Raw genomic sequence first — 13,324 nt, 5'->3', positions numbered from 1 at the left:
ATCTAATGAGATTTTTTGGATTACCAAATGCAGCGTTTCAGCCAAATCTAAAGAAAGAAATGTTTTTTAACTAAAAAAATATGTATTGTCAACGAATACTCATAAACGTAAGAATTTTTTTCTCTAATAAATTTCATCCGCTAATTTACATATGATTTATTTATAGAAGTATTAAAACTGTCAGGTGTCTACTATACTATTAACATCATCAATCATTTTTGTGTTTTAAATAATTAATCATTTTTAATCACTTTAATGCTTGAACTATTTTAAGGTATACTGAATAATTTCTCTCGATGACAGCGATCAATAATAGTTTTGTCACCATTTTTATATCTAAATTTAATAATTTCTTGCTTAATAAATTATTTTTATTGTTTATCAAAGTTATTTAAAAAAAAATTAAATTTATTATAATTGAAAAAGAATTTTATTTCATAAATTACATTTTTAATACTTAATGGTTTATTGAACTATTTCATAAAGAAAGTTAATGATCAAAAAATCACCATTAAATATTAAATATGTTGATTTATTGTTATTTGTCACGTGGGCTAATTGATATCTCTATTTCTCATACTATAATATAATAAATACAAAAATTCACTAATGAGAAATGGCTCCACTTTGAATTAGCGACTATTTTTGAAAACTAACCTTAACTATTGACAGTAATTATTGTTTACTCAAGTAAAGGTTATAAACAGTTCATCTGTTTGTTAGTGTTTTTTTTTATTGTTGAACATTAAATAATAAAATGTCATTGATCTATAGAATTATTTACTAGAAATTGGTAATTGCATAAATAATTTTATTATAATAAAAATAAATGAAATATTCTAATACTTATCAATTTACAGGTTTTCAATCAAAAGATTTCTCTTGTATAAGATACATGCCGGGAGAAATTCAGGTTGTGGTTAGTAATTTATTTAATATTTTATAAAAAAATACTGTAATAATAGTTTTTAAAAGTTGAATTAAAAATTTAATGTCAGTACATTCTCTATTTTATCATTGGCATTGTGATATTAAAACATGTATTTTTTTTTTTTTTTAATTATGACAGATTTTTTTGAGTAAACGTCGATAAACGTAAAGAATGTCTGACAACGAGGATACTCTCGAGGAGATCAAGGCTATACAAGAGGTTTTGTCTCAAGATGACTTTGATTACGATGATGATGATAATAATGATAATGATGATGATGATGATGATGATGATAAAAGATTTGATCGTAAGCCTTCAGTTTCAAACAATCCATCTTCTACGTTTGATTCTGATGATGAATCTTCGAACGATGATGCTCATAAGCTAGCCGTTGAATCTTTAAAATCTGTTGAAAATCTTATGCTGCTTTGCAGGCAAGCTGAACAAGCTATTCAAGCCAAAATCGAAGAAAATGCAAAGAAGCGCCAGGAAATTGATTACCAAATTCATTTATTGGCAAAAGGAGGCAGAGCTAACTGGAAAGTGCCATATAACAAAGCTGGTATGCCATATTTCAAAGATGAAAAACAGTTTCCAGCTCCGAAAAACGAAGATACCAAGATGAAAGAGAAAAATAACGAACTTTTAATATCACATTTACGGAGGCCGATCAGGTGGACTTACAAAGATCGTAATTATTTGAGAATTGCGATACGTAAGCAAGCAGCTAGTGACACATTTGATAAAATGATTCGAGACAGCAGCAAAAATGATACAACTAGTTCGGAATTACAGCCTCCCAAAGATCTGCGTACGATGGTAGGACCTTTGGGAGCGCGTGAATTTGACTGGATGAAAATATCAACGATTGATATGAAGTGTCGTCACACTCCTAATGAATGTCGCGTCATGTGGAACATATTGCTTCATCCAGATATTAATGACAGCCAGTGGAAAAATGATGAAGAAGAACTACTTAAAGCCAAAGCTCGTGAACACAAGCTACAGGATTGGGATACCATTGCAAAAGAATTAAATACTGGTAGAACAGGGTATGTTTGTTTTATAGCGTTTCACAGGACATTAGAGAACTCGGTTTATAATGATCGGGCTTGGTCATTGCATGAAAACAAAATATTAACCGAATGCGTAGAAAGATTACGATTTGGTGATTTTATACCTTGGGGACGTGTAAGTACGTATATTAATGACAGGACGAAAACCCAAATTTATGCACGTTGGAAGTACAATTTGGATCCATCGTTAAAAAAAGGAAGGTTTACTGCTGAGGAAGATGATTTATTATTAGATAGTGTTGCCAAGTATGGACAAAATTTTCCTAGAATATCTGCAGACATAATGCCTTATAGGTCTAGTGTTCAATTGAGTGGTAGATTTAAATTATTGATGCTAAAAACAAACAGTTCTTATAATTCATGGTCTTTACCTGAAGATCGCCAATTAATCCAACTTTATGAAGAATTTGGATCACAGTGGAGTATGATTGCCAGCATTATGAAAAAAGATCGTACTTATATACGTCATCGGTATACTATTATAACACGTCATATGTCTAAAGGTATTCGATTGGCAAATATACCCCGAAAACGTCCAATTGATGAGGTTGATTATGAGAATGATGATGAAGTAGATGACCCTGATAGTAGAAATGATAATTTGGGTACTAATTCTAGCATCGACGCACAATTGATGAGATATTTTCAAGGTATACAAGCAACGGAAAGTAAGCCTGGACGTAAAGCTGTATATCACACTCCGGATCAACTAGAACTTCGCACTAAAAAGTTGGATCAAATATTTGGAATTCTTAACGTCAAAATCGAGATTCCAGATAATTTAGATGTTTATGATTTAAGTGAGAAAAATAAACAATTGTTATCCTCTTATAAAGAGTATATTCATCTCAAGTCATCAGTAAAACCACAAGTTATTGAGGAGTACAGACAGAAAATGTTTGGTGATTTTGATTTAAATGATATTAGTGAGCCTTTCATTCCACCTGCACCCTTTGGTTTGTTTCAAAATGGAGCGAAAAGAATTAATCAACGTAAAAAAGCTAAATTTGATGGCCGTTTAGATGCTGAACCTGTTCAAAATTTACAAATTGTATTGGATATGAATATGGAAACGCCTTCCAATGTGTTAGAAAAGTTAAATGATGAGGAAAAAGAACAATTTGATAAAATATCCCAATTAGTGGCCTCTAAGTGTACACGATTACAATTCGCTGGTAGATTTGAACAAGCGTATGTCCCATCGGTAGAACCAGTGAGTAAACCTGCTAAAAAATTAAATCCTTCTGATAAATTTAAATTTAAACCGGTGCCGGATTATGAACCCGAAACTTGGAGGCACGCTTCTCTAAAAAAAGATCTATTTATTCCGCCGAATTATTCAACTTTACTTGGCTATCAAGCGTTATTGAATTTCAGAGAATCACAGTCAATAATGAGAAATAGAACTGATGATTTAGCGACTCCGGATCTTGTTAAGCTTACCGACGAGGGTAAACAAGCGTTTCATTTATTTAAAACTCGTCTTCGACGATTGTTCAAATATCCTATCCTCATGTCACGAATAATTTCCAAGGATAAAAAACTGCCGGATCGGACTATTCTTAAAGAGGGTGAAGGTATACAGATGGATAAAAAAAGAATTAAAATAAGGAATGAAGAGGATAATGAAAATGATCCAAGTAGTGAATTAACTGAGGATTATGAACAAAGTAGTGAATTTGATAATGAACCTGATAGTCTACAAGACCCATTATCACAGCAAGAAATTAAATGTGAAATTAAATATGATATTAATGAAAATGGGCAAGAGCAAACAAAACGATTCGTTTTGTCGGTAAAATTAGACCAGGTTAAGTAGAAAATAAAACAAAATATATTAAGTAGGATAAGAAATAAATGTTATTTTTTTATGATTTTGTTACCCAAATAGTATAATTGGTATTATTTAATTTTTTAGTTAATATTTATGTAATAATAATCATTTTTGTTTTAAATACATGAATGTTTTAATAACTTTCAAACAATTTATTTATTTATTTTATTTAATTAGTACAATGCTACTTGAAAATATAAATATTCATTTGTTTAAGTATTATTATTTTTTGTACATTATAAATGTGTTTAACAGAGTATTTTCAAAAAGTCATGTATGAAAAATGATCTTATGTAATAGATACTAACAATTTATCAAAATAATAATTAAAAAATGTATTTATATATGGTTATTATAAATTACCAAACACTAGTTTAGTAAAGATAAATGAAAAAAGATTTACGTTTTATTTAAAGATATATGTATAAGAGATTATTAAATACATAAGAGCATATTTTGAATAAAAAATAGGCCGTATGTAATAACAAATTCTTATGATTACTACAATGACTTATATCATTAATATGATTTTTAACACATGAAAATAAGGATGAAATTAAATTATCTGTATTATTACAATATTCTACAGCTATGAATATAATTATTATGTGTTATTAATTACTAATGTTTATGATTATATTATATACTTTAAATGGAAGAGCCAAAAAAGAAATTATTTTTTAATTATATGTACTAATAAAAAATATTACTAGTGTCGATAGAGATTCACGATTGATTTAATCTATATTAAAGTCTTGATTTATGATTACACACTGATTCAACGATAAGTATTTAAGAAATGCAGTTATATAAAGATATATCATACATTTAACATCACTTTTGCTTATTTAAATTGAATATTCAACTTAAGAAATTTATTTCTTCTTTGATTGAGGAGTTGTTTTAGTCGTCATAATTATTGCACACCCTGCGATGAAAATACTCCACACAAGTAAACTGGGTTCTATTTTTTCAGTTACCATCCTCATATAATCAAGTACTGTCTTCATCATTTTATTTGTTATTTTAATAGTCGGCTTGTCTTGAAGAATATTTAATTTCTTAAGGTACTCTAACAATGGTGGATGGTCGCGACTGAATATTGGGAAGTATTCTCCAACTTTTTCTCTAGTCCACCAGCTTTCTCTGTTCCATCTGTGCATAAAATTATGTTATATTAATAATTAGTACTCTGAGGAATTATTTTTAAAATATTTATTATTCATTTTAATACTTACGAATTCTTCCATGGTACAAAATGATAGTGATAAAGATTACCACGAATATATTTTGGAGGCTTGTCACCAAACGGTTTCTCTACAGTATTTAATAAAGATAGTACTTCTTTTTGATTGGTCAGTAATCGATAGGTAAGAGACATAATCCAAGGGTTATTATGATATGTTCCGAGTGCGGCAAACCACATTTGCCAATCCAAACGAGGTGAGTGAGGTGCTGTTAATTAATAAAAAAAATATTAAAATCATATCAACCGGTATACCTTATTATAATTATTTAACACTATAAAATTATTAAGAAACTTACCGACAAATGTAAGTGAATGGTTAACATTTCCCGGTTTATAAAGGAATTCATACTCTCTCCATGGTCCTTCGATATCATTACTTCCTTCAATTATTATTTCTGGACGGCCATCAATTCCTGTCATACGTCGGAATAAAGTGTAGCCATTAGAAATACGATAAGGTTCTACTTTCATATACATTTGTTTAATCTGTGGTGGAATAGTTATGTTGTGAGATGGATCCAAGCTTGAAAATGGAACCAAACTGGTACCAAAAATCAGACACACAGCAACAGTATAGAACACAGTAGTAATAAAAGTTATTATTGTGTTCATTGATCCCTTGGTTGTTAAAAGTGAATGGGTAATTGAATCAGCAACCGTAAATCCTAATGAAATTATGCCAATGATAAATGAAGCGAGAATCACTTTATTGAGATAGTAAGTAAACTGCTGTTGTGTGAATCCTGAAATAAATTTTTTAATTAATATATATGATATTTTTCTGTAATTTTTAATATCTCTGATAAATAAATTATTACCTATTTCAGCGTGAATAGTCCAATTGTCGAGTAGTCGTATTTTGTATAAAACGATTGTTGCATATACAACAGCCGCATAAACTACAAGACATACAAAAGTGGAGAGATGATTTTTCCAACGTGAAGATTCTTGCTTTGATTTTCTCTTGTAGAAAAATTGATCATCCAATAATCCAATAGACAAGCAAATCACCAGCAAGTCACGGAAGTTCCAATTTCCTGTAGCCATTATATGGAGATAATGGTAAATCTATAAGAGCATAAAATAATTACAAAAAAAAAAAAAAAAAAAATTTTTTAATTAGAATCGAATGTATTAAAAATGTGAAAGTAAATAAAAGTACCTGGATGTAAAAAGCCACCAGACGAACTTTTCTGTTAGGGAAAAAGTACAAGAATGGAATACCCAATTCAAAGACATTAGTGGTGACTGTTGTTAAACGAAGATACCATGATGGTAGATGATGAGCAAACCACGCTAATACTCCAGGAAGACATTGAACTTCAAAATGATGAGACAGAGCTGAAATAAAATTAATTAATTAAAATATTATCAAGGAAAATGATTTATAACTTATTGAACCACTTTCAATACATATAACTGACGTAAGTAATCGTTATTTCTTTGAAAAAATTATATTACATACATACCATCAAGATTCCACCAGACAGGACATCCTGAAGCTAATTTAGCTACTCCACTTGAGAACATAAATCGAAATAGAAGCCAACGTACACACCAAAATGTTACAGTATCACTGGGAGTGCTAATTTTTGCCTTTTTTGGAACCCAAAATGGTGCAATGAGTATAGACAAAAAACCTGCCTCTAGTAACAGAGTATCCCTATAACAGATACGTTATAAAAATTAAAATACAACTATAAACTAGCAATTTTTTGTTTATCATTTACAATATTATTGATCTCAAATGTCCTTGATTGTAACACCTGATACATGTTTAATTTTAGATTAAGTCTTGGTTTATCTATCATATTACAAATCTACTGAAGATTATGCAATCAATATCCATTACAAATATCATTAAAAAACATATAAACATAAGGATAAACCGTAGAATCTAATATTATATTCATAAAATAATAAAATTAAAAATAATTACCATTGATATTGCATAAAAGTTTGTCCAACTTGATAAAGAGAAAAATAGAGAGCCCATAATGACATAAATGTTGGCCATACGCAAAATCTTTGAGAAATAAACCTGAAAACATTTAAATTATAAAATTTATCAACTATTATATAATTAAATGAAAATTAGAGATTAATTAAATCAAGTGGGATATTTACCCTAAGAATGATAGTACAGCTCCACTTAAAGCGATCAAATCAAGAGTGTATTCAACATTTAATCCTAAGTAAGGAGCAATCCATACTAATGTTGGTTTTTGCTTAAATTTCTCTAAGCAGGACGATTTATCTTTGAGATCTATCTGTGTTCTTGCTGGTAATATCCCATTGTCTCCATAAAGTCCTATTACATTAATAAGAAATTTATATTTAATTATGTAAAACATTGCATTAAATATTAAATATTTTTATCGAAATATTCAAATCGTATTGAAGATAATAAAAAGTATTGAGTTTAATTAAGATAACAATTCAAGAGTTATCACCAATAAAACAAATTAAAAACTATTTCAAGACATAATACAGATAAAAAAAACCAGTTATTAAATTTGTATCCAATAATAAGCAAAGAATCATTGATTAACATGAATATAAAGTAGATAAAAGTTAAAAAAAAAATATATTTACTAAAAATATATAATAATCTATAATAATTAAATTTTTATTCAATAATCCGCTTACCTGGTATCTGAACATAGAAGCTCACAAATGCAAAAAGATAAATGATACAAATTCCACGTAGGAATAGATTACGGGTGTACCGTACTTCGATCATCCTATTAGATCTAATTATCAATGAAACATAAATATATTAATAATTGTGTCATAAAAATGTTAAATTATTGATTTAAAAATCTTATAAATAATGGGGATTGTTAACTCAATAATTTTATCAACTATTTTCAACAAGTATATACAAAATAATGTGTTGCGTTGTACTTACATTAATTACGCTACCTTACTCGCTGTTTAGTAGCGAACGAATATATAGTGGAACGCTGTTATACTCACTTCACTTGTGATTTGCCGACGACGACGCCGGTCATGGCTTACACACTTCCAACTCTCCAGCACACACACAAACACCGACACGCTTCGAGTCCTTCTATGAGAATCATCAAGGTGCATTCACAGCTATAAAATAAAGAAGAAGAAAAAAAATTCCAGAAAAAAATGTAGCGCGTTTCAGTCAGTGATTGGGTAAAATGTGATGACGTTTAATTATTCCATTCGTGGATACAGCGGAAATCTTTCATGATACAGAAATAGCTGGCATTTAATAATTTTCATGTTATTATGTGATAATAACATGTTATTAGAAAGGATTATTTCTAAAATAGGCATACAGATTTTTCAATTTTCTTTGTGTCCATAGTTTAAAGTTTTTTTTAACGAAAATTTATTTAAAATTAAATAAATTGTCTAAATAATTGGCACATTAAATTATATTTTCAGTATAAAAACATACATTCAGGAATATATTTATTGTTAAGTAGTTGTGACGGAAGCTTTATCATCATAAACTTCATTTTACCAACATTGTATTAAAAAATTATTTATACATACATGTATACGGTCCATATACTTACACTTAGAGATAAGAACTGTGTTGGTATATGTAATAAACTTCAATATATATGTACTTACTTTAGTTTTTCATTTTGTTATCTACGTGACAGGACACGTAAAAGTAATATTTTAAATTATTCGTTTATATTTTTACAAATATAATATTAAATTTTTAGTCTTTGTCATTCTCTAGTGATAATTCAAGTTTTAAATAGATTTATGTGGATTGTTTTATAAAATCACTAATTTGTTAACTGTATGGACAAATCAATTTTTCAGAGTTAATGTATATAAAGTATATTATGCCTATGATAGTTTCAAGGTCTTGTCGTTTGTGTTAGAAAAAAATAAAACATTGTATCAATAGGAACATATTCATAAATTTAATAGAAATGTCATTTGAAGGAAAATATAACACCAAAAGCCCAGGTAATTCATCGATTAAATGAACTTTTTTTTAAATAAATAAAAAATGATGATGAAACAATAATTTAATTCTCGTTTGCTAAATATGTCTTTTCTTTCTTTTTAATTTATTAGCTGTCAAGAGGTTGATGCGAGAAGCTCAAGAACTTAATGAAGCTACTGATGAGTATCACGCCTCGCCTTTAGAAGATAATTTATTTGAATGGCACTTTACTGTACGCGGACCACCATCGACTGATTTTGAGGATGGAGTTTATCATGGAAGAATTATTCTACCACCGGAATATCCTATGAAACCACCAAATATTATTTTACTTACTGTAACTATTTATTTTAATTAGTTTCGATCATGAAGATAAATTTTAATTTAGTGGTGAATTAAAATACTCCATAACTTTTCAGCCGAATGGGAGATTTGAAGTTCTGAGAAAAATATGTCTAAGTATTTCTGGACATCATCCAGAAACTTGGCAACCATCTTGGAGTATTAGAACAGCTTTATTGGCTCTTATTGCTTTCATGCCAACTCCAGGAAATGATACCATTGGTTCATTGGATTATACTGCTGAAGAACGACAAAAACTTGCTAAAAAGTCATTATAATCACATAGACTAGTATATTAAAAAAAAATATTTTGTTGTTGCAAGTAAATATAGACTGATTCAAGATAAATGTATAATTGGTTCAAAAAAATTTTTATTTAATTTTTTGGAATTTTGATTAGAAAAATGTATTTAAATGCAATAACAGATATTTATTAAGCGTTTAATTAATTAAATGAAAAAAAATTTATAATAATTATTATTCAATAGATCGCAGAGCTGGGAATGTAATATTTGTGGAAAAATTGTAGATTTATTATCCAAAGAAGATTCATCAAAATGTAACAAAACTAAGGATAAACCCATGTTTAATTCTGTAAATACATTAAAAGTAAGTGTTATTCAGATCATAAATAATAGAAATTTTTGTTTTATTTACAGTAAATAAATTTTATTAATTATCAAACAAATAATTTTTTTATAAAAAGGATGAAGAGACTCCATCATCATCATCTAATGCTACAAGAACAGCTATTAGAGAAAGTCTAAGGCAACGTTTAATTGACCCAAATCGTTTAGGAAATCCTGCACATCAAACAAATTCTGTCAATCAACAATTTTCAAATTTATCGTCTAACGATTTCTTTTGGACTATCATAATTGTTTTTTTGGTATCAGCTATTGTATTCCTTGTTTTCCGACGAACATTTTTAAAATTTTAAACATAAAATATACTAAAATTTAACTAATTAATATAACAAAATGTAAAAATGTTACCATGTTGGAAAATATCTTTTTGTTTTTATTCGTTTTGACTTTGGCAAAGACGTGAATAATTTTATTCACTAAAAATTATTTCTATAAAATAGAAAATGAAATATTTATATTTAAAAGTATTGTTAAAAACGTTTTTTTTTTTTTTGTTTTATGAAAAATATAATTCACAATTAATTATATTCAAATGAATCACATATAAATTTATAATTACCAATTATGTTATTCTTTTAACTGACTTTTTGATTTCCAAAGCTATTATTTTTGATAATTAATTCATTTTATTTGATATTATATGTATTATATAATATAATCTTACAAAAAAATTGGTGCAAACATACAGTAGACTGTTAATTGATTCAACATTTAAGTTTCTAGTTAAGCTTTAAATTTGTTTATTTTTTTTCATTTATATATTCCCAGAGATAAATTAATTTTATTCTATTGAGCGATGGCTCCAATTCCTTCAACATGATTTGTTTCTAGTTACAAACCTTAAATATTTATACATACGCATACATATATTTTTTAATTTTTTTGACCAAAAATATTACGCATTTATTACAGCTTGTGTATTAATATAATAATTTATACAATAATATTGTAGTATCAAAATAATATTTTATTTAATATTGTAATAAGCATTTCAAAATAAATAGTTTAATTGTAAAGTTATTTGATGAAGACGTCTTTTTTTTTTTTTTTTAATTTTGAAATTATTTATAAATGCATTTAACAAAATAAGCACTGCCGTTAAATTGAAAAAGATTTAATTTATAATAATAAATAATGATAGACATTCTATAAATTCGGCAGAATTCTTTTCACAAAATTCAACATTCAGTATACTGATAAAAAATTTCATAAATTCATAATACAGTCGAATCATCAGTCATATTTATATTAAAAAATAATTGTGATGTCAACATTTTATATTCATGTGCACTTATTAATAGAATAAATAATTCCATACAACACTATGATAAAATATAAAAATACAACCAACCATTTCATAACAATCACTAATTGTTAATCATCTAGCACCACTCCATTCACCAGTTTCTTTCAGTGTTTTATTTGTCAATCTTTCAATTTCTGTTAACAATTGTTCTGTTTCAATGTCAACACAAGCCTCATTATCTCCAACCGAATCCCATTCTAAACTATTTGGTGTAGATACTTTCGACCAAGGTGACGCAGTTAAACTGGACGGTTGACTAACATTACTTGACGATTTCGATGGTGAATTATTTGTACTTTTTGGTCTATCGAGATCATCCAAAGGTAACGGCATAACTTAAAAATCATAATAAATTATCAAACAACAGTTGTATAGTATTATTTCTTTAAAGTTTAAATAGAAAAAAATAATTTTTTACCTTCATGTTCCCATTCAAGATCTAATGAAGATGCTGGAGTTGACGAGATACATCCTGGATGTTTTAGTAAAACTCGTGCATCAAGAGTTTGCAATGAATTTAAATCGGATCTATGAATTATATTAATAATTATCAATCAGAAGCAGAATAATTGAATTATTAATAATTAATCAATTACCCAGTTGACGCATTATTTCGTGATTCAAGTCTTTGGTATTTATTTGATTTTTTCTTCCAAGTATCTTCAACAAGTTCCAAAGACACTGGTACTCCTCCATGTCTTTTCTAGAGAATAAGGCGTTAAGATATTAAAATTCACTCAATATTTTTATTTGCAATATAAATAAAAAATTTTTTAGTATTATTCTAATAATAATATAAGTTCGTTATTTATGAAAAATTAAATATTTATAGTTACCTTTAATTGTTTTAACGAAAATAATGATAATATTCTATCAATGCAGCAATAAATATTAACAATAAATTTATAAATAAATTAATAGTATAAAAAGTTATCTTTTATTTTTAATCTACTTACTTTTTTGATGAACTTCGATCGTATTCTTGCGACATACAAGGATCCAACTAAATTAATGATAATAAATTGTATAAGTGTTTACGTATAAAAATAGTAATCATTTATAAATAAATATCTTGTTTATAAATAAACTGTACCTCAACTTGTTCTTCCTCGTGGGTATGGGAGCCAGTGTGCCTGAAGTATCTGTAAGGAAAAAATATATAAATAAATAATCTATAAATAGTTTTATAAGCGAATAAAATATTTAACCTGAAGGTAAAAGGGTCGGTGACATTGGAGAAGCAACGACCGAAACAGCTCCCCATTACCTGTCTTGCTAAATCTCAGTTGTGTCATCTAAATATTTAGAATAAAATAAATTAATTAATTCAATTATTTAATTTGAATTTTATGAATCATATGATCACCTTGTCTAATAAGTGAATTATTCAAGAACATTTTTTATCGATTGCCCACGGCATTGACAAAAAATTTTATAGCGTCTATATACATGTACCTATTAATATCTATGGATGTAAATATTTATTTTTTTTTTTTATTTCTTTTTAAATAGTATGTTAATTTAAACTTTTTACATAATCTCTATCAATTGGCAACGAATTCATGACTGAGAATGGAGCCTGGATGAATTTAAAATAACTATTGCAACAATAATGATAATAATACATGTGTATACATTATTATTGTTATTATATGTGTGCATGACATTTAATTTCACATGTATTGGCTCTGTATATCGTAAGTCGAACTTGAAATTTGCACATGGTAAAATCGTAGTTTGATTATAATTTAGTTTACTTGGTAGTGAAAGAGGGCATGAAAATCTTATTGTTTTAAATTGTAAGGTCCCTAGATTTTGAACTACAATTCATAATTATAACATTCTAAACCAATCACATCTTTGCTCGTAATGTTTATTTTTAAAATCTCAGTTATTATTTGTTGATAATCAGTCAATTGAAACAAAAATAAAATTACTAGTTCTATTGGTCTAGCCAATGAAATTGTTTATTTTTAAATTAGCCTTCTCATTA

At 27.5% G+C, this 13,324-nt stretch overlaps 4 protein-coding genes across 6 annotated transcripts; 2 read left to right on the top strand and 2 right to left on the bottom strand.

The window, feature by feature from the left end:
• The first annotated feature begins 13 nt into the window (after nucleotides 1–13).
• On the top strand, nucleotides 14–3,902 carry LOC123264673. 2 transcript variants are annotated; one of them, XM_044728098.1, is made up of 3 exons: nucleotides 14–107; nucleotides 861–919; nucleotides 1,070–3,902. In XM_044728098.1, the coding sequence occupies exon 3, from the start codon at nucleotides 1,103–1,105 to the stop codon at nucleotides 3,824–3,826; it is 2,724 nt and encodes a 907-aa protein (XP_044584033.1). In that variant the 5' UTR covers nucleotides 14–107; nucleotides 861–919; nucleotides 1,070–1,102; the 3' UTR covers nucleotides 3,827–3,902. The 2 variants fall into 2 exon arrangements, with proteins under 2 accessions (XP_044584033.1, XP_044584028.1); XM_044728093.1 differs by lacking the exon at nucleotides 14–107 and adding an exon at nucleotides 681–793.
• Nucleotides 3,903–4,560: 658 nt separating this feature from the next.
• Nucleotides 4,561–8,154, bottom strand: LOC123274447 (lipase maturation factor 2-like). Its single transcript, XM_044742059.1, has 10 exons — nucleotides 8,002–8,154; nucleotides 7,740–7,843; nucleotides 7,218–7,401; nucleotides 7,030–7,131; nucleotides 6,560–6,753; nucleotides 6,253–6,431; nucleotides 5,909–6,158; nucleotides 5,387–5,833; nucleotides 5,080–5,296; nucleotides 4,561–4,996 (listed from the first exon to the last, which is right to left on the bottom strand). The coding sequence occupies exons 2-10, from the start codon at nucleotides 7,831–7,833 to the stop codon at nucleotides 4,717–4,719; spliced, it is 1,947 nt and encodes a 648-aa protein (XP_044597994.1). The 5' UTR covers nucleotides 7,834–7,843; nucleotides 8,002–8,154; the 3' UTR covers nucleotides 4,561–4,716.
• A 476-nt stretch (nucleotides 8,155–8,630) lies between these two features.
• On the top strand, nucleotides 8,631–10,437 carry LOC123274485 (ubiquitin-conjugating enzyme E2 J1-like). The gene is made up of 5 exons (XM_044742115.1): nucleotides 8,631–9,056; nucleotides 9,168–9,373; nucleotides 9,456–9,646; nucleotides 9,867–9,987; nucleotides 10,085–10,437. Exons 1-5 carry the CDS (start codon nucleotides 9,020–9,022, stop codon nucleotides 10,316–10,318), a joined length of 789 nt encoding a protein of 262 aa, XP_044598050.1. The 5' UTR covers nucleotides 8,631–9,019; the 3' UTR covers nucleotides 10,319–10,437.
• Nucleotides 10,438–10,748: 311 nt separating this feature from the next.
• Nucleotides 10,749–13,219, bottom strand: LOC123274491. 2 transcript variants are annotated; one of them, XM_044742136.1, is made up of 8 exons: nucleotides 12,698–13,219; nucleotides 12,540–12,626; nucleotides 12,425–12,473; nucleotides 12,284–12,334; nucleotides 12,168–12,201; nucleotides 11,928–12,034; nucleotides 11,750–11,859; nucleotides 10,749–11,666 (listed from the first exon to the last, which is right to left on the bottom strand). In XM_044742136.1, the coding sequence occupies exons 2-8, from the start codon at nucleotides 12,562–12,564 to the stop codon at nucleotides 11,404–11,406; spliced, it is 639 nt and encodes a 212-aa protein (XP_044598071.1). In that variant the 5' UTR covers nucleotides 12,565–12,626; nucleotides 12,698–13,219; the 3' UTR covers nucleotides 10,749–11,403. The 2 variants fall into 2 exon arrangements, with proteins under 2 accessions (XP_044598071.1, XP_044598064.1); XM_044742129.1 differs by having other exon boundaries at nucleotides 12,288–12,334.
• Nucleotides 13,220–13,324: the final 105 nt, after the last annotated feature.

Source organism: Cotesia glomerata, linkage group LG1 (assembly GCF_020080835.1).
Source record: "Cotesia glomerata isolate CgM1 linkage group LG1, MPM_Cglom_v2.3, whole genome shotgun sequence".
Classification (NCBI taxonomy): Eukaryota; Metazoa; Arthropoda; class Insecta; order Hymenoptera; family Braconidae; genus Cotesia; species Cotesia glomerata.
Note: the sequence above shows the minus strand (reverse complement) of the source record. Positions and strands in the feature narration are given on the sequence as shown.